The sequence below is a fragment of the Sturnus vulgaris genome, chromosome 2 (genome assembly GCF_052056855.1).
Source record: "Sturnus vulgaris isolate bStuVul1 chromosome 2, bStuVul1.hap1, whole genome shotgun sequence".
Lineage (NCBI taxonomy): Eukaryota > Metazoa > Chordata > Aves > Passeriformes > Sturnidae > Sturnus > Sturnus vulgaris.
Genome location: NC_142244.1, coordinates 89,937,596 through 89,960,390, shown reverse-complemented (window position 1 = coordinate 89,960,390; position 22,795 = coordinate 89,937,596). Strand labels below are relative to the sequence as shown.

Here is a 22,795-nt window from a genome sequence, read left to right as displayed (position 1 = left end):
TCACATTAAAACATCTCTGAAAACCCTTTTTTTTCCCTCCATTTTGTGGATCATAGCTGACTGCTGGTTTTGCCCACGAGGTGCTAAGAAGCCTGCTACAAGCCCTGCAGAGCTGCAGCAGTCCATCAAGACAAGGTGTGTGGGAAAGTTACTGGGGCTCAGTGATGCTCTTCAGATGCAGTGAGCCACCTTTGCTTCTAGAGCTATTCTAGCCAAGAGAGCTATCACTTTATCACCTACATTTGTGTGTATATATGGACAAAAAATTAAGGTGCCCTTTTTAAATGCAATTTAGAAAGTGAAGAAGGGCAAAGAAAATAACCTAGCATATCTAAACAACCAAGAAGTACAAAAGCTGCATTTCCCCAGCTGCTGAGGAGCCACAGCAGAAGGCTGCTCAGTATGGCACTGCTGAGCACCATGCTGGTCCCAGAGAGCAATGCAGCAGCCTTGGGGCTGCTCTAGCTTCACCTTGCTGCAAGAAGAGTACCAGAGAGAGCAGAGCCAAGCTCACAGCCTCTGTTTGCCCAGGCAGGGTGAGGTGGTTTGTGCTAGTGTTGTACCACAGCCAGACTGACTGGCAGCAGCCTCAATTAAGATCTCTTATAGCAGTCTTGTTAAGCCACTGAGTCACAACTGCTGCTTGCCATTGTCCATTCTCAGCATGCTTTTGTGGAGAAATGAGGGAAAAATAAACAGCAGTACTGTATGAAAAAATATGTAGTGCCTTTATTAAATTTTAAAATGGACTCTTCCTCAAAGTGCCTTTACATAGCATACATGAAAATTTTAGCATCATTTGTATAAACACATCAAAAGGAACATATGTTTTTTTAAAAACGCTATTTTGGCTCAGTAAAATAACCTTTCATTCCTAAAGTTAGGGATAACAAGTAGCAGTTCTCCTTTCAATCTGTTCCAGTCAGCAGAAGTAATTAGGAGGATTGAGGTCGCTGAAACTCTGTTGGCTGGCCTGCATACAGTGAGCTGTCAAGGTGAAAGCACAAAGTCAGTGTTACAGCCTAGTTCTCAGAGTACAAATACCATAATGCCAGTGTCTTCACATTTGATACAGGGATCTTCTTAACAAAGAGTTTTGTGACCAAATCATACAGCTTCTCTCCTATTTGATTCTTCTATCAATGTGAACTGTAACAATTAGCCTTGGTCTTCAGTAATTTCAGATGGATCTCAAGGCTCTTTGAGCCTACCAACAGACTGCCACTGAACACACACCATATTAAATGGCAGACTGCATGAACAGCTAAGTAAATGTGGCACTTCATGACTAGGACTGATCATCCCCTGAAACTTCTCTTGTGAGTAAAACACAGAATGAGAAAAGACTGAGCATCTGCATAGGTCTGTACATTCATGACATTCATCAATAAAATCTTTCAGTATCGTAACAGTTTGAATTAGTCTGACATTTCAAATGCACTTTTTCCCCTTCCTCTTGAAATGAAGATATTCTTTTTCCATTCTGGCCAAACACACACATAACTCACAAAGCTCAGAAGGCACTGTCTCTCAAAAGAACTGTTTCAAGTTTCCAGCACACACTGAGGAAACCAAAGTAATTTAGGTGAGAGAAGAACCTACTTCACTGTTTTTGTCACTTACCAGCCAGAACAGTTTTATTTAGTTGAGTATTGGGGCATAAGAAAACTGTTTGAGCCATGAAAGAAGAAAAGCCAAGACTGGAGTGTGTAAATGAACAGATGAATTCTGAAGGTTGCAACACATTATATTTTTCAGACACACAAGTGGAGATACCAGAGGGAAATTTTCTGCCTAATACTGTAATAGCAACAGCCTTCAAGTAGAGCTTGGAAGTGATGGAGCAAGTTGCTTGTTTCAAGATAAAGGAGCTGCAAGAGAAAATACAGCTTGGAGTTTGAATGGAAGAGCAAAAGGTGCTGCAAGGAAGAAAATGATAGGACACAGAAATGCAGAGTTGCATGCAGCAGTCAATTCCTGAGGCTTCCCCATATAACAAGATCTCACAACCTAAAAGCATAACTTTCAAGAACAGACTGAAATTACATGGGCAATTTGGCTTTCATTTCCTGTTTCTATAAAATTTATAGCTATAAACACAGCATTCAAGAGGTCTGATGATTTTTTTTAATGAATCAAATCAATTCCCTGCCCCAAAAAAATAACTGATCACTGCAAACTACAGCACTGCCTAAAAGGCAAACATAACTTTAGAGTTAACACTTGGGGCATACAAATTACTATTAAAAAGATTTTAAAATCAAAGAGAAAGGATTCAACATTTTATACAACTTCCTTTCCCTTTTGTTTGAAAAGCCATGACTGCAGCCTCCAGCACGGAGTCATCTCAGATTCCTTACATATCAGAGCAGAGGGAAAGAAGCAATGCAAGCAGCTGCAGGGGGTAGCACAGGGCATCTCTCTCTCTCTGCCCCTTGAAATGGTCCTTAAGGTAAGGTAGATGAAGTCAATCATACTGTACCCCCATGACAGACTCTGTGTCATTAGCCAATTGTTCCACTTGGGTAAATAAATAAATATATTAAGCCATTTAACTGGAAACAAAAAGTTCTCTGGAGATTAGTTTTTTGACTCGATACAAAGGTATTTTTACAACATCTGCATGTGACAGGTGACTAAAAATGGCATGGATCTTTCAAACGTGAAAAAAGATCAGGGAAGAGTATATAAGCTTTGTCAGGTTCAACACCACTTTTGGAGAGCTGGGATTGTCTCTTACCTTTTCTCCTGGACGATAACACACTGATGCAGTAACACAGGGGGATTTATCTTTCCGCAAACTGAACGAGGCAAATAATAAACTTGTAACAAAGAAAAGGTTTTAAAAAAAAAAAAACGAGAAACAAACATTTACTGGCACCAGCCATGCACATTACGTAATATCACAACCATAATTAGTGTCATTCCCTTCATATTGAAACTTTACCTGCAGAAAAAAAAAAAATTCTTCACCGGTTTCAATTTTTTGTCCTTTCATTTTTAATACAAGGGAATTTCACAGAATCATTCTTGGAAAAGTACTTGTGTACTTCCTACGTGTGCTACTGATGATATTTCAGTGTTCTGTTGATCCAGCCAGAAGTAAAAAAAATTCACTTCTGTAGATGAAGCCGTAGTACCATCACTCCAGTATATCGGGATGAGATTGCACAAAACAGATACATGTGGCCTTCAGTCAATCCATCACCAACTGTGTGAACTGAATCAGTCGTTAAGTGTCATTTCTCATTTGTTATTTAAGGCAAATTCAAGTCTTTTGGTAACAAATGCAATCCTGATAAAGAGCCACTTTTTCTGGATGGCATCTGGTAGCGCACTTTCTTCCAGAATCTGGTACTTGCTGAGTGGGACCTTTCAGAGAAGTCCCCTTTCCATCGGACAGCCCCATGCTTTTGTTTAATATATCTGATAGATTCTGGCATGGTTGCATAATCTTGTATTTTTTCAAGTTCAATGAGAATTACTTTCATGCCCTCTTGGATAAGAGCACTATGCATGGCTAGCTGCTTTTCAGACTCATCTTCCAGAATGCTGTAACAGGAGGGCTCTGGAACTAAAACAACTATCACTCTCCTACTTTGACGGATTTTTTCATCAGCAACGCTGATCACAGCTGTAGAGAAAAAGGTTGTGCAAAATTAAGGTTGTACATTTCCATTTTCTGTTACTAGTATTCTGCAGATGGTTCATTAACTGTTTGATATTTAAGCCAACACACTTTACAACAAAGAGGATATGGGCATGCAAGCAGTCACCTTGGGTTAGCCAACCATAGAGATCTGGCCAATGCAACACAATCTGACCCATCAGATTCTATGTCTATATCCTTTTCTTGCAGAAACAGAGAAGGGCTACCAACTATCAGCTTGCTAATGCCATTTTATTACCATCATAGGTACAAATGCAATAAAACCCCAAGTTTCAGAACCACAGGACCTTTTTACCTTAAACAGTCTGTTCTGATATACTCAACTGTTTTTGTTACATGTAAGTGGAACAGAAAAAAGATTCCTCCGATCAATTGCATTCCAGTCAGTTAACTCATAAACAGTGAAATATGGTAAATATCACACAAAAACCCCATGGCTAAACCCTGAGAACGGACTACTGTATTTTTTTAAGCTGGAAAAATTAAGCAGCACTTTAGGTTCTACTTCTCAGGGAACCCTTCCTTCTCAAACCACTACGAAAATCCTTCAACTGTAAAAAAAAAAAACTCATTTGATGATAGATATTTAGAATCCCATCTGACTGTCTGCCTGTTTCTCAGTTGCATTTGCAGGTCAACAAGAAAACTCAAGTCAAATTTGTCTTCAGCTAACTTACCTTCTCCTGGTAAATCATCTCTCCCAAGTATGAAGAGGTTATATCCACACTGTCTTTCTAAGACCTCTGGCAGTATCTTCAGAGCAAAAATATCTGATGAATACAAGCAGCTTTCTCTGTTCTTTGGATACAGAACATAAGCATCATAGATCTTCTCATCTGAAACTAAGGAGCAATAGAACTTCCATGAAAATGAATTCTAAAGATGTAAGAGCAAGCAAACAAACAAAATCTCTAAACTCTGGGGGGTTTTCCCTTACTTGAATCATTGTTTTAGGTCCTAATCCTGATATATTAGCTAAGCATGTATGATTACACAAAGCCTGAAATATTTGTAGGATCAGGCCTTCTAGAATTCAAGATGCTGAATCTGAATAGGCAAAAGAGACCTGTAAAATTAAATTGTAACTTTCTCTTTTGAACACTAAATAAGAAAATGTCATCACTGAATTATTTGAAAAACAGTGGACCCAGTGCCATAAAATTCCATTTGCCATATAACTCATAGATGGTGTTGCAACCTGGAGTTTCAAACCACAGCAACCACTTAGACATGACAACAAAAACAAAGTAAGTGTCAAATTTCAAGATCCTAATTGTTTGAGATATTTTGGATCAAACTTTTCAGAAAGACCTAATTTAAAAGACTTCCAAGAAAATCTAAGAGAATTTTAATACCCCTAGAAAATACATGGCTAGAGAAACAGAAACTATCTTCTCTCAGATGTTTGGAAATTATCCATACTTCATCATACTCTCACATATACGACATCCCTTTCAACATTTTTTTTTGAATGCCAGGAAAGCAAAATTTGCAGAAAGTAAAATAATCGTGTCTTTAAATAGAAAACAAAAGAAAATTATATTTTTCCTGTTTCATCTATAGAAAATAAAAAACCCTTAACAATTCTAATGTATTACTGCTTTCTGTAACAATAGTAATTAAAAGTAATCTGAAAAACTGCTGTCAGAACAGTATTCAAACCACTGGGGTGGGTCTTCAGGAAAAGCAATGGCAGTTCTGGCTTCCTGAAAAGTTGCTGATTTTTTCCCCTTTAGATGCTTTTGTCATCTGAACTAATTCTAAACATCCTAAAAACAATATTATCCTTTCAAAAACCCCAAGGAAGACCAATCATGATCCATGAGAGTAATAAACTGCTTTGCAAGTAAAGGTGGAAGCTCAAAACAACACTCAGCACTGTTACATAAAGTTACCTTTTTTCCCCAGGAAAGGATGGCAGGAGTCCCGATACCAAAGCACAATATCAATTTTGAAGATCTTGTAGATAAAGAGAGTAAAAAATACTAAAAATACCAAGGAAACTCCTCCTCCAATTAAGTATCCCTGAATGTTTCGAGCTGCAGCAACACAGAATAATGAAGAAAACAAATAAAGTACATCTATAAACTAGAACCAGGGAAAGACAAAAATTGTTCAGAATTATTTTATCATTAAAATATTTTTTGTTTTAAAAGGAGTGAAACAACGGGACAAACTGTTTAATATATGCTTTCTGCCATTAATGTTATTTGATAAGCCTACTTTTATCTTTCAGAGAAAAAACACAACATGGTAAATGAGGCTACTCTTCAGCTGAAACACCAAAATAAAATATTGACATATAACCCAACAGAGCAGTCGAGTGAGCATTCTTGTACAATTAGTCAGAAAGCAAAGAAGTCAAAGGTGGGGAGGTGATTTCCCGACCTGCTAATCTCCCCAGACCAACTAGCTTTCCATTGTCTCTGCCCCTTCAATGACGTGTCAATGAACCTACTCATTTACTGTCCTTAAAACAAACAACCTCCACAAACTGCACTTTTTAGTCAATGCATTAAAGAATTTCTGAGGGTAAATCCTACCCTGATAATCTTTAAAAAGAAATCATAGTCATGTAACAAGTTAGAGCTCATATCCACTTTCAGTCCTAAAATACTGAATGAGAGAAGACAATCAAAAGTATTATTTTCTTCCATTTTGCTAAGAGTGTGAAAAAAAAAATTCACAAAGAAAGGTACTGAGATGCACTGCCCATTTTGGATAAAAGTACATCACACAGCTTTAACTCTTAAGTAGGGCATTGTCAAACTAAACTGAGAAGTAAGTCAATGATCACCATTTTATCAAGAAGAGATCTCTTACCTGGGTATTCCAATTTGATGTAGGCTGTAAATTGTTGAGAACCATATATGAAGTGGCAGAAGAATTTATGAGCATAGTCCTTTTCTTTCACTTTTGAAATGTTAAATTTTGTTCCAGATACAGCAAGTCCATGAGGCAACCCCTCTCTGTCATTAACAAAAGGTAAAAGGGAAACATCTGTACATATCTGAGTATCTATGCTGAATATAAGACAGATTCATCTATCCACAAGTACAAAAACATTATTTTTTTTTTTATCTCTAGAAACCTAAGAAGCTAGTGAAGCACAGTAAATATACCCCTGTAACTAAAAACTTCATGAACTAAAAACATACTGGGCTTAGTTGTTTTAGGTTTTTTGGAGGTTGGGTTTGTTGGGTGTTTCCCCAGAGTTGGACAGAGTGCACCATTAGCAGTTTTGCAGGTGACACAAAATTCAAAAGGATGTCTGTTACAACAGCCAGCATCCATAGGAACATTGACAGGATGGACAAATGAAAAAAAACACCTCGTGAAGTTCAGAGCAAAATATAAATCCTGCATATGAGGAGGAGGAATAACCAGATCCCAGGCATCCTGGACTGCATTAGGAAATACACTGCCAGCAGGTTAAGGGAAATGATCCTTCACCTCTGCTCAGCACTGGTGAGGTCACACCTGGAGTAGCAGGGCCGGTTTTGGGCTGCCTAATACAAGAGATGAATGAATTTGCTGGAGCAAGTCATGTGCAGTGATGTGACAAATAAGGAATTGGAGCATCCATCATACAGAGAGAGCAGGGACTGCTCAGCCCAGAGAAGAAAAGGCTCAGGGGCAGGGGATGGATCTCATCAATGTGTGCAAATACCTGATGGGAGGGAGGAGTGGAGAAGAGGGAGCCAGACTCCTTTCAGTAGTGTCCACTGACTGGACAAGAGGCTATGAACACAAATTGAATCACTTTCCCATCTGAAATTCCACCTGAACATTTTTTTACTTCAGAGTACTCAATTGGAACCTAAATGTCCTGAAACAAGAGTTTCTGTCTTGTGTTCTTGAGGATTAGCAGCTCTATCTGTACTTAAAAAAGGACCATTTTCACAAATAAAAATAAGTTGGGTGATTTTTTATTTTGGAACAATCTATCCTTCCCATATTAATGACAGAGGACAGGCTTTAACGTATTAGTAAAAAAAAATAATGTAAAAAAAATGCATAACCAAGCATTACAAAATTGTATTTTGCAACAACATTATAAAAATCTACATGATTCCTTCATTCCATTTGTATCAGAGCATCTATAATAAAAAGTTATTGTTTTAAAACCAAGCAATAAGAATATACTGTTTGATACAGACTTCTAATCAGCCTTTCAATGACTAGTGGCATTTCACTAGTAGTCTACTTTATAGTGAATTCACTGTAAATGACAGCAAATTACTTCACCTGCATATACACTACAAATTCAGTGTATAAGGATACTTACTCATAAAACTGTTCCCTGTAGGTTTTATCAAAGATATCAACATCCTCATCATTAACTTGCCAGAATGGAATCAAGCCATTTATGCCACTTGAGATGTTACATTCCATAACTATATGAGAGCCTACAAAAAAATGTAAATACAGCAACTGAAGGTTTTGTAATAGGAGCAGAATCGAGTGATGACGGAACAGCTGGGAAAAGGAGGAATATAAAAGAAACCTCCTTACCTTATGAAAAACAAAGTTCTTAAAACTCATCCATCTCTATTCCAAATCTGGGTGTCTACAATCTGGATACAAATTCCACTCTAAATGTAGGTGTCTAAATGCTCACATCTACATACAAGCTAGGTGTCTAAGCTAGTAGCAGAGTTCATCTCTGCTGAAGCCCACACACACTAAAGTAGATACCTTAACTGAATTCCTCTCCAGACTCCACTGAAAGATCTCCAGGGCTCAGATCAGTTGCATGTACACATATGGTGACATCAGAGATGCTCACCGGCATCCAAGGTATCCATATAGAGTTGTCAGACAGGACTCCAGATCTTCAGGACTCTCAGATCTTCTGCTAGATAGCCAGACCACCCAAAACAGCACTATGTGTAGGCAACTGAATTGACCCCTGTTGACACTGGCCTGAGTTAAGGACCTCCGATCATGTGCACATACCCATGTGCAGACAACTACATCTGGGAGCTGAATCCCATTCTTAGTGACCATGCATATCTTTACTCCAAATCAGGATCTTTTGGCCAACACTGTCCACTGGATGGTTTCTGAATATTATCACACTTTATTTCCAGAGCAAGCTCACCTGTCACTCAGCTCCTTTGCCACCAAGAGTCCAGATCTTACAGAAGGCCTCAGTATTAAGCGAGCCAATTTGTAAAATACATTTATTGCCAATGTACCTCAGCAAGCTCCATGTACAGGAAGGTAAGCAGCTTTCTTGGATTCCTTTCCTTCTGTATTTTACCCACGGAAGTTACGATTTGATAGGAGAAGGTGGGCTCTCTCAGCTGGCCTATGGAAAGATCTTAGTCTTTCATTTCCTAGAACCGCATCAGATCTAGATGCTTCCACCAAGGGATGGTCTCTAACAAAAGTATGGAATAAACCTTTAGCTCACATGGAAAGCAGTTACTTGAACAAGAGTTCGCACAGAAATCAAGAGATGCTCCCCGATCTCTTCCCTCACATTCTTTCACCACAACAATTAATTTTTAAAAATACGTGGTTTAGTGCATTGCCCAGTTATTAAAAAAAAAAAAAACTAACTCAAAACCCCTCAAGTGTTCCATGGCCACACATTCATGAATGTACTGTTAAGTTTCTACACCACCTTCTCCTGCCACTTCTCATTCAAAAATCATACAAGTGTTTCCATATAGGTATTCATGCAGTTGCTTAGAGATTCTGTCCCACAGCCAGACATGTAGTAGGAGAATTTATATTTTTCCCCCAGTACCCCATTGAAGGTACTGGACACAGAATACTGAATAACTGAATACTTGAATAGCAATGTTATTTTAAAACAAAAACAAATCTCACCAAATTCCTTTAAAAAGTGTCACCTCATGTGCCCTTGTAATAGAGAATCATTTGTAGATCTCAGTAGTCACAATAAACCCACTTTGTGGCTGCAGTCTCCTTTTAGTTTCACCTGTGGCTATTACCTTAACGTATGTAAGGCAATCAAGGCTTGCTCATCCTAGGTGGTCCAAAGCATCCAACAATACACCGGCACAACTTTTAATTAATGCTGTGTCCAAGCTGTAACAAATGTGGTCCAAATTCTACAATAAGGAATCTAAACAAGTAGTCCCATAACACAGTCTTAATGACTTAGGCTGAGAGCCACAGGCAGTCATGGAATAATAAATTGCTCAGTAACTACTATCAAGGATTGAAAAAACCCTAACACTGCCTTCAGTAAATTTAAGAGCCTGCAGATCAGACTCCTGAGCAGAGGCTGCCTCGGTAAGAACTTTTCTGAATTAAATGAGAAGTCATAACTATCAGTCAAAACTGGGGATGAGACTTACATGATACTTTAATTAGTGGGAGATACAGTACAGGGAAGCCCAACTGTAACATTACTTAATTTCTTCCATAGGTACAATTACAATAAAAAGGCAAGTTTTTACACAAAGATTAGGGTTATGTGAGGTAAAATAATTACTATGGGAAGTCTCCCTGTATTAATCCAAGATCTATTAAATTTCCTTAATTGTGAAAGAACCAAAAATTTTTCAGGCAGGTATTGTTTGTAATGAAGAAAGAGAAGTTGTAATTACCAGGAAAGTAATACCAGCTCAGAGGCTGCTGAGCAATTCTAGACTATTTCAACAGAATTAAATAACCATCTGAAGACCACTGTAAGCCCTTAAAATAATACTTTTTGTATCAGATCCTGAATATTCTCACTGTTTAAAACAAAGTCTTCTGAACTTTGGAGGAACATAATTTCTATTAAAGCTCATTTACAATACTGATCAAAATCTACCAATCCTCACCAGAATCTGGAAACTTCAGAGTAAGTTATCCTTCACAAGCTATTGAGGTCAAAGAGAAAAGAAAAGAACAAAACAAAAAACCCACCAAAACACACATGCACAAAACCCACCAGTGTTTCAGTGCTGTCCAGTTTAATACCTTATATTCAAAGATAGAATTTGGGACAGACAAAAATGCCTCACATGATATGAAAAGAAACATGAAGCTTTAACAGAAGAAAGCAACACCTGTTACACACAATATTTACAAGCTCACTGTCAGAAAAAGCAGTAGCAAAAGTAGCTGTGTTATGTGAGATTCCATCAGGGTGAGGCACTTAAAAATAATGTACAATGCTCTGGCCTGACCTCCCATGTGGTGTCAAGAGTCCAAATGCAACCTTTGCTCAGAGTTTCTCTAATGATCTAATTCCTCAGATTACAAAACTGTTTCCTGTACTAGGAAATTCTAGTAAATAGCCAATCACACTTCTCCAAAATCAGTTAATGCCCTTTTAAATCAAATATTTTGTTTGAAACCGCCCCTTTGGTACAAAATGATTTTTAAAAATACAGTTCAAGCAGCTCCAATCTCATTCTTCTGGACTTTGTCAGTAGAACACAACTCTGTCCGATATGTGGTGCACTTTAAACACATGTAACTTTGCTTAGGAAAAGCCCAGAGAATTACAGAATAACTGAGGTTAAAAGAGAGGTCTTTAATCCAATTTCCTGCTCAAAGGATGGCCTGATTCTGAGGTCAGACCAGGCAGCTCAGACATTTATTCAGTCAGGTTCTAAAACCTCTAAAGACAGACAGCACAACTTTTCTGGGCAGCCTGCTGCACTGCCCAACTGTCCTCCCTGTGAAGAAGTTATTCTTTATATCCAGAATCTCTCACGTAAGAAACTTCCAAGATAAACAGTACCTGGGATATGCTCACTGTTTCACAAAGGATCAGTACTGAAAATCTGTATTACCCTAAAACAAGGAATAAAATCCAGGCTGTGGAGAGGGAAGGGAGACAGGAAACATACAGGAAGAGAAAGAGCTAATGAACTGGTCAACTGCTAACTATCCTAACATGCTATGTGTACATAAACTGTATTTCCAAAACTACTGGGGATACATCATGACACAAACACCAAGAAGTGGTAAAAGGACAGATGGCAATAATAGAAAATAAATAAATAACAAATAAATAGATGCATCCTGCACAACACTGCTAGTCAAGAGACTCCAATCTTAGGCACAGTTACTTCCCCCTACAAATTACTTGTGGGAATCACGTCCTATTATCTATCCTCTGTCTTCCCGATATTCTCAATCCACATGCTTATCTCCCAGTCTTGCTGAAGTCTGTGGAACTGTTCACGTATCAATTCACAAAGACCAGGAGTTTATTTGTTTCACTTAAAGATAATGATCTCTTAAATAATCACTACTTACCAAGTTCTACTTCAATTGTATTGTTCCTCGGATAAATAAACTCTGGTTGCACCTGCAGTGGCTTTTCTAATTGAAACAAAGAAAAATAAAACCTTCAGGCAGGAAAAGATCCACAACTTAGCTCGACTGACAATGGGTTTGGTCTTACAGTGAGTTTAGTTTTATCATTTGGTATTATTCTAGTGCCATAATTACTACAAGGTTCAAATTTACAACAGAAATGTCTCATAAGATATTTGCTCTATCTCTCCAAGTTATTCTATTTTAGCTCACAAGTTAACAAAGAAAAATTTATTTTTAAAATGCTTTAAAAAAAAATCTCAAATTTACTGGTAGCAGGTATAAAAGTAACAAAACCAGAAAACAAAGACAAAACCAAAAAAACAGTTAACTTTTTCAGAGATGGCTAAGGAAGAGAAAAAGGGTTGTATCAATGACCTCATAGATAAGGTGAGTATTTTTTAAAGAAAAAAATTTAAAAAACACGTATTAAACTGGGCTGGAATTGTATCATTCTGCACAATGTATAGATTCGTTGCCAACAACCCACTGTTATTGTATTACCTATATACATTAACCTAAAAAGACAGGCCTGCTGTCTCCAGCCAACTATTCTGATAGGACTGATAGGACTATTACCATGTCAGGTCACCAGCAACATTGCCCACAAAGATATAATCACAATGGTAAGAGCAATTAATGACACAACCGGCAGAGCGAGACAGTGCCAATAGGAAGCCAATTCTTTCCAGAGGAAGATTTATTAACTTGATATTATTTATACAGCTTGTCACATCTCCTTTCCCATGAACAGAGAAGCAAGTTCACCAATAGGGCTTCAAGCAGGTCACTTGCTGTGATAGTCTCAGAGAAAAAGCTTCTATTTATAAGTTTATTTACTTTAATGGTGCACTATTTGTTTTGGCAAAAGCAATACCTCATTCCAGGAACCACTGCTTTCTTCTCATTCTCATTCCTAACCCTGCACTACTCATTTCCCCATGGCAATTCTTCCTCAAAAGCAATATTCAAGGGTAGCAACATGCCTCATTGCCTTTCAATTTTATGTTCAGGAATAAATTAAAGAAACCTTACAACTATAATTTCACAGAGCCGAAAAGTAACATGCCAAATATCTTATGCCTACATACAAATGTTTAAAGCAGAGTCAAAATAAGAATAACTTCATGCACTCACCTTTAACCTCTAGACTTATGGTTCTTGAAACATTATATTGTTTTCCCATATATGTGTATACCATATGGCACGTGTAGTTTCCTCTGTCTTGAACAGTGACATTACGAATCAAGACAGCATTTTCACCTTCTGCCAAAATAAGTCGCTTGTCTTCAAGAAATCCAGGTTTACACTCCTAAACACACCAAAGGTACTGTGACTTAAAGAGAACTAAAGCAATCTGACAAATCAGTTATGCACTCTATTGATGATTAAAATATTTGGTAAAAACTGATTTCTTTGAAAGCCATGATGTGGATTCTTTTCCAAGCATCACTGCAGTCTAACAAAGTCAGATGACATCTTGCTCCATTTGCATTTAAAAAAAAAAAAAAAAAAAAAATCACTGCAGCCAACCCTTTACATTTTCAAACATTGTGATTTAGTTCACAGTCTTCATTAATAGCTTGACACTTTTCTATCTCAGGTGTGGTAGAAGTTATTACACATGCAGCAGAGTTTATGAGAATACATGCCTGCACCTCTACTTCTCTGTGATGAAAGAGCTGCTGTAGCACTGCCTGGTGCTGTTTGAGTGTGTCTCCATTTTTGTGGCAATGCAAATTCAAGGAAAAAAGCTTCTTTCTCTTCCTTGACCTACAAGCAGTGGAGAATCTCTTCACCTCAAAAGATGTATAGGTGCTGCACCAAGGTTATTTAACATGTACAGGCCCATGTGGCTGCTTTAATACCAGCATCAGAATTAGGAGTTAAACTGTTTAGAATTTTACTTTAACATAGATAAAATACATGTTTTCAAGCTTGCACAGTCTACAGAGCATTTTCATAGAACAAAAGCATGCAGAGTAAGAATACCACAGCATGGTCAACAATGCCTAATATTGTGAGAAACTTAAATAATTATGCAGAGTCTTCTATTTACAGAAATATACAAGTTTTAAAACTTATTATCTACATTAAATAACCAAAGAATAAGCCAGAATTCCACACGTCTTATTCACACTCACGCCTTACTCAAACTGTAGAGAAAATAAACCTTCCCTTCCAAAAGCTGTTTTTCAGTTACTTCATATGGCATTTTAAATAACAGATTTTGTATCTTGTATATATGAAATACACATGCTCAGTACCTTATACCAATGTACTTCAGGCTTATTATTTTCTTCATCTTTAAATTGTTCTAGATCAGGGCATATAATCTTTCCGGTATTCGTGCTGATCACTTTTTGTTCAAACTTCATTTTTCCATTAAAACACAAACCATTATCGTTCTTAAAAACTGTTAAGTTTATAGTTTTTTTGTTAGAGTGGTTCAGGCTCCTGTAATTAGAACAGCAAACAAGTCAGGTCATTAACAGTAAGGTTCATTATTTCCAGCAAGTCAGGGAGAGGGACTTCAGCACGTCCACCAGCCTTGCCTCTGTAACACCCCTGCTCTATTTCCTTAGTTTATAAACACCATCCTCAGTCTCTCAGTCCCTGTTCCAGGTGAAGAGATGGGCATAAGCTCTGAGTTTGTGTTGTGAGCAGAAATGGAGTTTGCTCTGGACACATGAGAGGGGATGTCAGGACTTCTCATAGCTTCAGTTAAGGCTTAAGGGTCTGATGTACAAAATGTTGCTTACAGTCAATACGACCGAACCTTAGCAAGCTTTTTGTTCTGCTGGTATTATGTAAGCCAAGGATGTGATGTGCCCACAAGAACACATCTCATACCTCGAGTAACAAAAGCCATAACAGGAAAGGCTAAATTAAAATTATGCAGCTGGGTAGCTTTGAAAGGATTACATGTCTTCTGACTTCCAGTTTTGGTTTCATGGTAAACTCCAGTGAAGGAATGTGCCTGTGACACTGGAAGTTTTTGATGACCACTGCTACTACATTCACCACCCAAACCCCTCCAGGAAAACTGGTGTACCCAATGCACACTAGTACACATAACTACACACTACTAAAACAAATTTAGGGCCACCTGAAAAGTCTGTTCTCAGTGTGTTGTGACAACACCATGAGGAAAGGAACATTTTATGTATATCTTCCCAAAATTAATTTCCTGTTCAGCACACAGTGAGTTTCAACCATTGTAAAAAAGATTTAGCAACCTAAGTAGTGAAGTCCAGTGCACTAATCTTAGCTATTGATCTAGCAAAATCTTTAAAGTACTATAAAAGCTATATAGAGGTTCTTTTCAAAGAATCAATTCCTTTCTAGTTGTCTGTGCACAGATCATTTTAGTAGTACTAGAGACACATTATTTTCAGTCTCTAAAGCTCTCTAGCACACTGCCTTGCTCTTTTAATGTATTCTCATTTTTGATCAGCAACACAAGGTAATACTTGAAAATGAATCATAAAAATTTTTTTCAGCCTTTTAACTTCCAGAAAGTTACTAAGCTCTCCAGAAAGTCTGTGTGGTAACTAAAATGCACAGTTTGCTCCTCTTATAACCTTCTTACATTTAGCCTTGTCCTACAAAGAAACCAGTGTCCTTCTGTTCTGTCAGTATCAAATAGAAATTTTGGAATTGCGACAACAGGAAAAGTCAAAGAAGTTAAGGCATTTTCCTGTGACCTTACACTTCATCCAAAACAAACAAAGCAAACAACCACCCCTGCGGACCATTTTTATTATGGTCATGCTTTAAGATAAAGAGAGCCTTCTGTATGAACCACCTTTGCAGTGCAAAATACGTGGAATAGCAGAGAAACATAGGCATCATGCAGAAACAAAAAGCATGGTTAAAACAGTGCTTTCAACTGATCTAAGCATTCTAGCTAAAACAAGTTTTGTACACTCAAGTTCCACAAATTAATTATCACACTTGCAAGCACTAGCAATCCACTTATTTCCTTCCTTCCTTACCTTACATTGCATTCATAAAGTCCAGAATCTTCCAGCATTGAAGGAATAAACCAAAGCAAGCCCTCTCGCTGGTGGATCCTGGCATCTCTCTGTGTGGTCACTGGTGTAGCACTACCATTTTTATACCATGTCAAATTATAATCAGAGTGAAGCACTGGCAATGTAATTATTGGGCAAGTAATAGCTGTAGGCTCTCCAGCAAGGACAAAGTAATCACAAATAACACACCCTTCTGTTAAAAAAAAAATGAAAAAAAAGGAAAAAATTATCAATGCTTTTTAATTAGTATACTTTTATGTTTAAGAAGTATTAATACCCATTCCAAGTTACACAGAATTAGAAAAACTTTCTGTTACAATTTACCATTAAGACATCACAAGGCTATTATTTTTTGTTTGTTACCACCTTCTGGTTGAGAACATGAACACATATTTTACAAGCTTAAGGCCCAACTTCCCTCTGTTAAGGTAGCCAGCAACAAGCACATGCAAGTCAAACAACCTCATTGCAAACCAGAGCATAAGAAGATCCATGGGATTCATCAGGCAACTCCAAGCTTCCCAACTTACCTGTCATGTCCTTGTTATTTAACCATGCTACATGTACTTTTGCAGAATTGCCAGATTCTTAAAGTAAATACTATCTATGTAAAGCACAGTGCAAACAGCAGCAGTGCAGAGCTCCTGAAAGTATTCTGTTACTGTGACTGGGGGGCCAAAAACAAATCAGGGGAAAAAAATTTGGAGAGAAAAAGTATTTAGATTAAGAAGTCTTGACTATAATGTATTATTTCCTTCCTGCATTTGTACCTTTAACCAGAAGGCCCATTATTCAGAACATCACAGAAAAGGCCAATGCAAACATAGTTTTTATGTCTGTGTAACAAGTTGATAGGACACAATCATGCAGGCTAGCAAGTATTTCTTTCAACATCAACAAAAAAAAAAATCAGAGAAAAAAAGACAGATATTGCAAAAAAGTTATCAAGAGCCCAAGTATGCAAACAAAAACTTACAGGAGAAAACTACTGTAGCACAAACAGAGCTGACCATTTGGCTATAAAGCAGATTGTAAAACTTTCATGCTTCTGCATACATTTGTCCACAGCTTCTGTGGATGCCCCTGGAAGTGTTCAAGGCCAGGCTGAATGGGACTTTGAGCAATCTGGTCTAGTGAAAAGGTATCCCTGCTCATCGCAGGGGGGTTGGACTGGTGACTGATGATCTTTAAGGACCCTTCCAATGCAAACGATTCTGTGATTTTATGTTCAACACTGAATTTTTACTAAATAGCAAAACATCTGATTGAACTGATTTTACAAATCTTGCTGAATGGCTGTACAAATACGAAGTTAACATATTCCATTTCAAAATAAATCAAATCTTCACTAATCTTTCTAGTATCATTACCTTCCCATTTAAAGACTTCCAAATAGGTCTCTATATAACTCAATCTAATTCAGAGACATTAATTGGACTGCTTATGTCAAGAGTAGCAAGACAAGTATAATTTACTTATGTAGTTCTAAACTTAACTGAAATACTATACCTATCATTAAAAATATTACTAATTTAATTGTAAAGTAAACTCAGCCTTACTGCTTTCAGGACTAGACCTACAGAATGACTCATAAAGAAGGTACTCTCTAGCTAACCTTAAGTCAAGGAAGCCAATCATTTTGGGATTTCTTCATAAGAAACATGGAAAGGCTAATCCAAGCCTCAGAGACCTAAATTTAAGTGCCTAGATTTAAAAAAAAATTATCTCCATTTGCCCATGGCATCCCTAGTGCAATTTGAATCCAGCAGAGGCATTCAGCTATCATCAATATGCTAAAGCAAAAACAAACCTCAAACTCACTACTTGTCCTCAGTAACTTTCCTACTAAATACAGACAACACATCTCTTTGACATTTTCTTTTTTTTAAATGGTAATTTCAACAAAGTATTTAACCTACCAGCACTGAAGAGAGGTATCACTACAATCATATGACCAATGAGCAAAAATATAGATGTCATATTTTGTTGCAAACCAGAAGTTTTTTCCATGGGTGTAGTAAGACCGTTCAAGCGGCACTGCCCTCTGCACCCTGCATTCCTCCTTAAGGAAAAAAAAAAAAAAAAATCAGAAGAAGCATTAGTCATCTTGGGGAGGGAAAACATGGATTTGGTAATTTAGCCCCAGTCACTGAAGATTTCAACTACAGCGAGTCTTGGCCTTCACAAACAGCTGCTCAGTTTTCAGCTTTTGACTAGAATTTTTCCTGGAACTAGAACTATCCTAATGGAATAACCTTGCATAAGTGTAATATTCTTTTACCAGCATAGTTAAACAAAAAAAAGCAAAAAATCCCCAAAAAAATCCACAACCCTCAAGCACAGACAAATTATGCTAGCAGAGTGATTTAAGCTATACTGCACATTTTAAAAACCAAGCTTGATTAAGCTACTCTTCTTTCCAAATGTTTACAAGACACACAATCACAGGGATGTAAAAGGTTTCCTTCTTTGAATGGTTCTTATACAGCTGAGGCATCTTTTAAGAGCAGTAACTTGCAGTTCTTTGCAGAAGGGCAAGCATACTGTAACTCCAGTGTCATTTGCCACTTAAAATTGGCATCTAAAGTCAAATGTCGGTGGAAACCACAGCTAATCTGAATTGTTGTGGTCAGACACAAAACAAAAGTGTCCAAGAATTTTAGTTTCAATTCACACCTCAGGTCTTTTTTTCAGTTTTCTCCAACAAAGACATGACTGAACACACACCCACTGCCCTCAAGGCCCACAAGTGGCTTCTATGAAACTCTAAACCTTAACCAAGTCCTTCTTCCCTCTCAGATGCACCAGCATTCTTTTGGTAAGCTGTCATCAGAGACCTCCCCAAGCTTTCTACTGTCAACCAGCTGGCAAACAATTAAATCCTTCCCCTTCTGATAGCTCATTGTAGGCTAAGAACTGCATTCAGTGGCCTTGCCTTTCCTCAGCTTTTGATTATTTTGCATGCTGCTACCACTCTAAAGCAATCTGGTTTCAAATGTAGCAGTCCATTGCAAAACATTTATTGCACAGGTCCTAGTTAATGTTTGCCTTCTACTCAGCTACAGATGGCAGGAAGAAGATAAGGTATTACATGAAAAAGTAAGCTGTAACTTACTTTTATATCCAATGTAATTCGCTTCAGTCATAAATAAGCCACAGCAGTTCCTTCTTTTGAAGCATTTCATATGCAGAAGTGCTGGGGTATTAGGGAGGCTCACACAGTGCAGAGCTCAATAATTTAATAAAACAGTCTCCAGGTAAGTAGTTCTTTTGGACAGTTTATCTGATGAAACCCTCATACCACAGTCCTTATTTAGTTGCCTTATCTGCACTTTTCCTGTAACTGGCCAATGAGCACGTCATCATTTTTAGAGCTTCAGTTTATCTGTAAAAAGCAGAGAAAAGGAAAAAAAGATTTTACAAAACATATCATTTGGACAGCAGCATACACATACAAAACTAAATTTTCTACAGACATCCTAAATGTAAAAGCAAGAGCATCCCCCTGTACATTAGAGAGATGACTTACAACAAAACTTGCAGAAGAGACTAACCAAGAATTCTAGCAAATATCTTGGGGACAAGAAGTTTCTGTCAAAAACAACAGTGTTACACATCAGTCAAGCAACTTTGCAAGACAGGTTCAAGGACTAAAAGGAAACAAATACTTAAATTTACAGCAAGATAAGAATTAGCATTATAATAAGGTTATTCTGTCATTAACACAATGACCACAAACTTTAGTCCTTACGTCTCCTTTCCAGACAATCTTGCAAGCTGCAGAACTAAAAAAAAGTTATATCTTTAAGACAAACCCATTATCCAGGGCATTCTGGTGAAGCCACACCAAAATGCAGTCAAAGAGTATTAACAAAGAAGCCTGTAACAATTGGGTCTTTGCAAGTTCAATTCCAGTTCAACTTTGAGACAGTACTAACTGTTCTAAATCTGAACTTGAAGAAAGTGTACTTCAAGTTCAGGTAACTGCCACAACTTTTACCAAAGAACAGATGGAAGGAAACAAAAACAGTATCTGTAGCTGTACCTAACTGGCCACTACTGGCTGACTCTACAACAGTGAAGTGCTACCTATTCATTGTTCCACATCAAACTGGACACAAGAGAATCCAAAACACAGCAAAAAGAGCAGCCTTATCAATATTCAAATAAATTGAAAATAGTACCTTCTTTCAGTATCAGGTGGAAGGAGTTCATTTCACAGTCCATGCTTTGAATACTTTTCAAGGTCATTTTAACTCCTGATACCTGTCAATATGAAGCAATAAGAACTTTAATGTGGCACATTTTTTATTTAAATCCAAATTAAGTTATTAAGTTTCCAGTATCATTCTCAAGGTACTGTTAGGACACATTTAAAAGAACCTGAATAGCTCGTGTAGACAAAATTATATTTATCAAAAATAGTGATGTAAAATATTTTTAAAAAGTCTTAATCTCAGGAGGAGAGAGGAAATCAGTAATAAAAAAAATAGTAATAGGTGTTTCTCATTTCCCATAAAATATGTGAATTAAAATATCTGAATTAAGGATTCTGCATTCTAAAACTTCTGCACAAGACTTTTTAGCCTGTTTTTAAGGATCTAAAGATGTCCAAATGGTCCAAGTCAAATAAGTGCATGGTGCTGAATTTCTGAAGAAGAAAAACAAAACACATCCAGCACCTTGCTTGAGTCCCTGAAGAAAACACTATAAACCTAAGAGCTGCTTCTGGAAGCACACCAGAGCATTGATTCAGCTCGGTAACTTTTAATGGATCTCTCCTACCAAGCTGTGGCTCCCCAGGCTCCTGCCAAGCACCATCAAGGCTGTGACCAGCACAGGTCTGGGACTGTCAGAGCAGCAAACACTCCTTCCTGGGTTTCATACAAGCATCTCTTTCATCCAAAATCTTGCTCTTGTCACACGAGCAGTTAATAAAGAGCCTCTGCCTGACCATCGTTATGCAATAAATAAATAGAGAAATAGTTTTTGTAGTGTTTTACCAGGTCAAGAAGATTTACGCCAAGCATTATCCCGCTTCCTGTTACAAGTACTTTAAAAAATGTGGCAGCGTTAGCACTTCCACAGCCTTTATTTGTCCATCGTACTTTCCTACCTGAGCTTGTACAACGCGATACACGAGGAAGCAGACACAAACGCAAAATAAAAAAATTACTTCCACTGAAATTATTTGGGGCCATAAAAGCTGAGAAACCAGCAGCCACAAAGATTGGGAGACTGCGCTAACACAGCCCGCAGGAACGTACACGGCCTCACAACACAGTTGAAAGTAACAAACCCAGGTGCTGGTTTTCTGCAAGCCGCCAGCACTGCAGCCTCACCTGGCCAGGGCACCCCGACCGCCCTGCGGGGCCCGGCCCCGCCAGCCCCGCTCCCCACGCAGCCAAGGAAGGCAAACGGGCCCCGGCACGGCAGGAGAACGCGGGGAAGGAAGGACAAGCCAGCCGCCCCCACCTGCACTCCTCAGCCCAGCCTCCTCCCCGCTGCTCCCCGTCACGAAAGCGGCGCTGGAGGCCGAGCCCAGCCCAGCCCAAGGACTGAGTGAGGTACTGTCCCCACAGCACCCACTGCCCTTCCTCACCTCCCTGCGCTCCGCCGGCTGACCCGGCCCACTCCACGTAGCGGGGCGAGCGGGCAGCGCTCCCCGCCTCGACCCAGAGCCACGGTCACGGCCACCTCCCCGGACTGCCCCGGACCGCCCCCGAACCGCCCCCGAACTGTCCCGGACGGCTCCCGGACGGCTCCAAGACCGCCCCCGGAGTGCCTCGGACCGCCCCGGACCGCCCCCGAACCGCCCCCGGAGTGCCCCGGACCGCCCCAGGTCCGGCTCGGCCGGGTTCGGCGGACGGTCCAGTGCGGTGAATGGCGGGCAGGAGCCGCCGAGCCCCGGCGAGCCCCGAGGGCGTGCAGCACGTGGCGAGCTGGTCCTCACGGTGGCCTCCTGTATGACCTCCTGCGAGGCATCTCGCCGCAGCTCAGCTCAGCCGGTTTTCTCGGGCACCAGCCCACTTCCTTTGGCCGTCACGTTTGGGTTTAGTTCCCCTTCGGGCTACGATCCCCTGGGCTGGCGAGCTGACTTCAGCGCAGCTTTCGCTCGGGCTGCCCGCGGGGCTCATGGCAAGCCTTGGCCGGGCTGACCTTGGAAAGAAAGCATGAGAGCCCTGTGGCCAGCTCAGCGCCTGGCTTTGCTGCGGAGCAGAATTGATGCCCATTTGGAAGAGGAGACATTTAATGCATTCAAAGAAACAGATTGCACCCGTGCACCCCAGTGCATGCAGGGCATGCCAGGCTTAACCATGCCTGCTCTGGGGAAACTATCACACAAGAGAAATCAGTCTCTGGCAATCCATCACCCCACTCATGAAGTGAGTCCAGGCACTCTCACATAGTCTGGTATCCACCGGAATAGGCAATGTGAGTGTCTGCTGCCACCATTCCTGTGTTCCATCACCTGAAGTTGCTCACGCTGTCTTTTTCGAGCAGAGCTCTGTTTGCTCTCCACCATATAAGTTGGACTTGGACGTAGTTGATCTTTAAGACTCCTTCCAAGCCGAACCATTGTTCGATTCTATGACTCTAAGTGTTTACTTTTTTTCTGGTTTGATCCCTTCCCACTGTGCCAGGATATCACTTTTTTTGTTCAAACAATAGTTCCTTCCTTCAGGTTTGTGTAGAAACTCTATACAGTTCTCACTGTTCAGTCTGGTGGTAAAGCTAAACTTATTCAAACAGAAATTGAATTTTCCAGGGTGAAGTTTCCCTGGGATTGTTT

The 22,795-nt window shown here is 39.1% G+C and overlaps 1 protein-coding gene across 4 annotated transcripts; it reads right to left on the bottom strand.

Annotated features, from left to right (window-relative positions):
- Positions 1-702: 702 nt before the first annotated feature.
- On the bottom strand, positions 703-21,707 carry IL1R1 (interleukin 1 receptor type 1). Of its 4 annotated transcripts, XM_088160046.1 has the most exons (15): positions 21,478-21,577; positions 20,187-20,268; positions 19,118-19,387; positions 17,922-18,064; positions 15,964-16,195; positions 14,233-14,422; positions 13,103-13,277; positions 11,906-11,971; positions 7,959-8,079; positions 6,494-6,639; positions 5,566-5,709; positions 4,348-4,512; positions 2,948-3,634; positions 2,741-2,801; positions 703-987 (listed from the first exon to the last, which is right to left on the bottom strand). In XM_088160046.1, the coding sequence occupies exons 4-13, from the start codon at positions 18,010-18,012 to the stop codon at positions 3,258-3,260; spliced, it is 1,707 nt and encodes a 568-aa protein (XP_088016172.1). In that variant the 5' UTR covers positions 18,013-18,064; positions 19,118-19,387; positions 20,187-20,268; positions 21,478-21,577; the 3' UTR covers positions 703-987; positions 2,741-2,801; positions 2,948-3,257. The 4 variants fall into 4 exon arrangements, with proteins under 4 accessions (XP_088016172.1, XP_088016170.1, XP_088016173.1 ...); XM_088160044.1 differs by lacking the exon at positions 21,478-21,577 and adding an exon at positions 21,605-21,707 and having other exon boundaries at positions 2,741-3,634; XM_088160047.1 differs by having other exon boundaries at positions 2,741-3,634; positions 21,345-21,611.
- Positions 21,708-22,795: the final 1,088 nt, after the last annotated feature.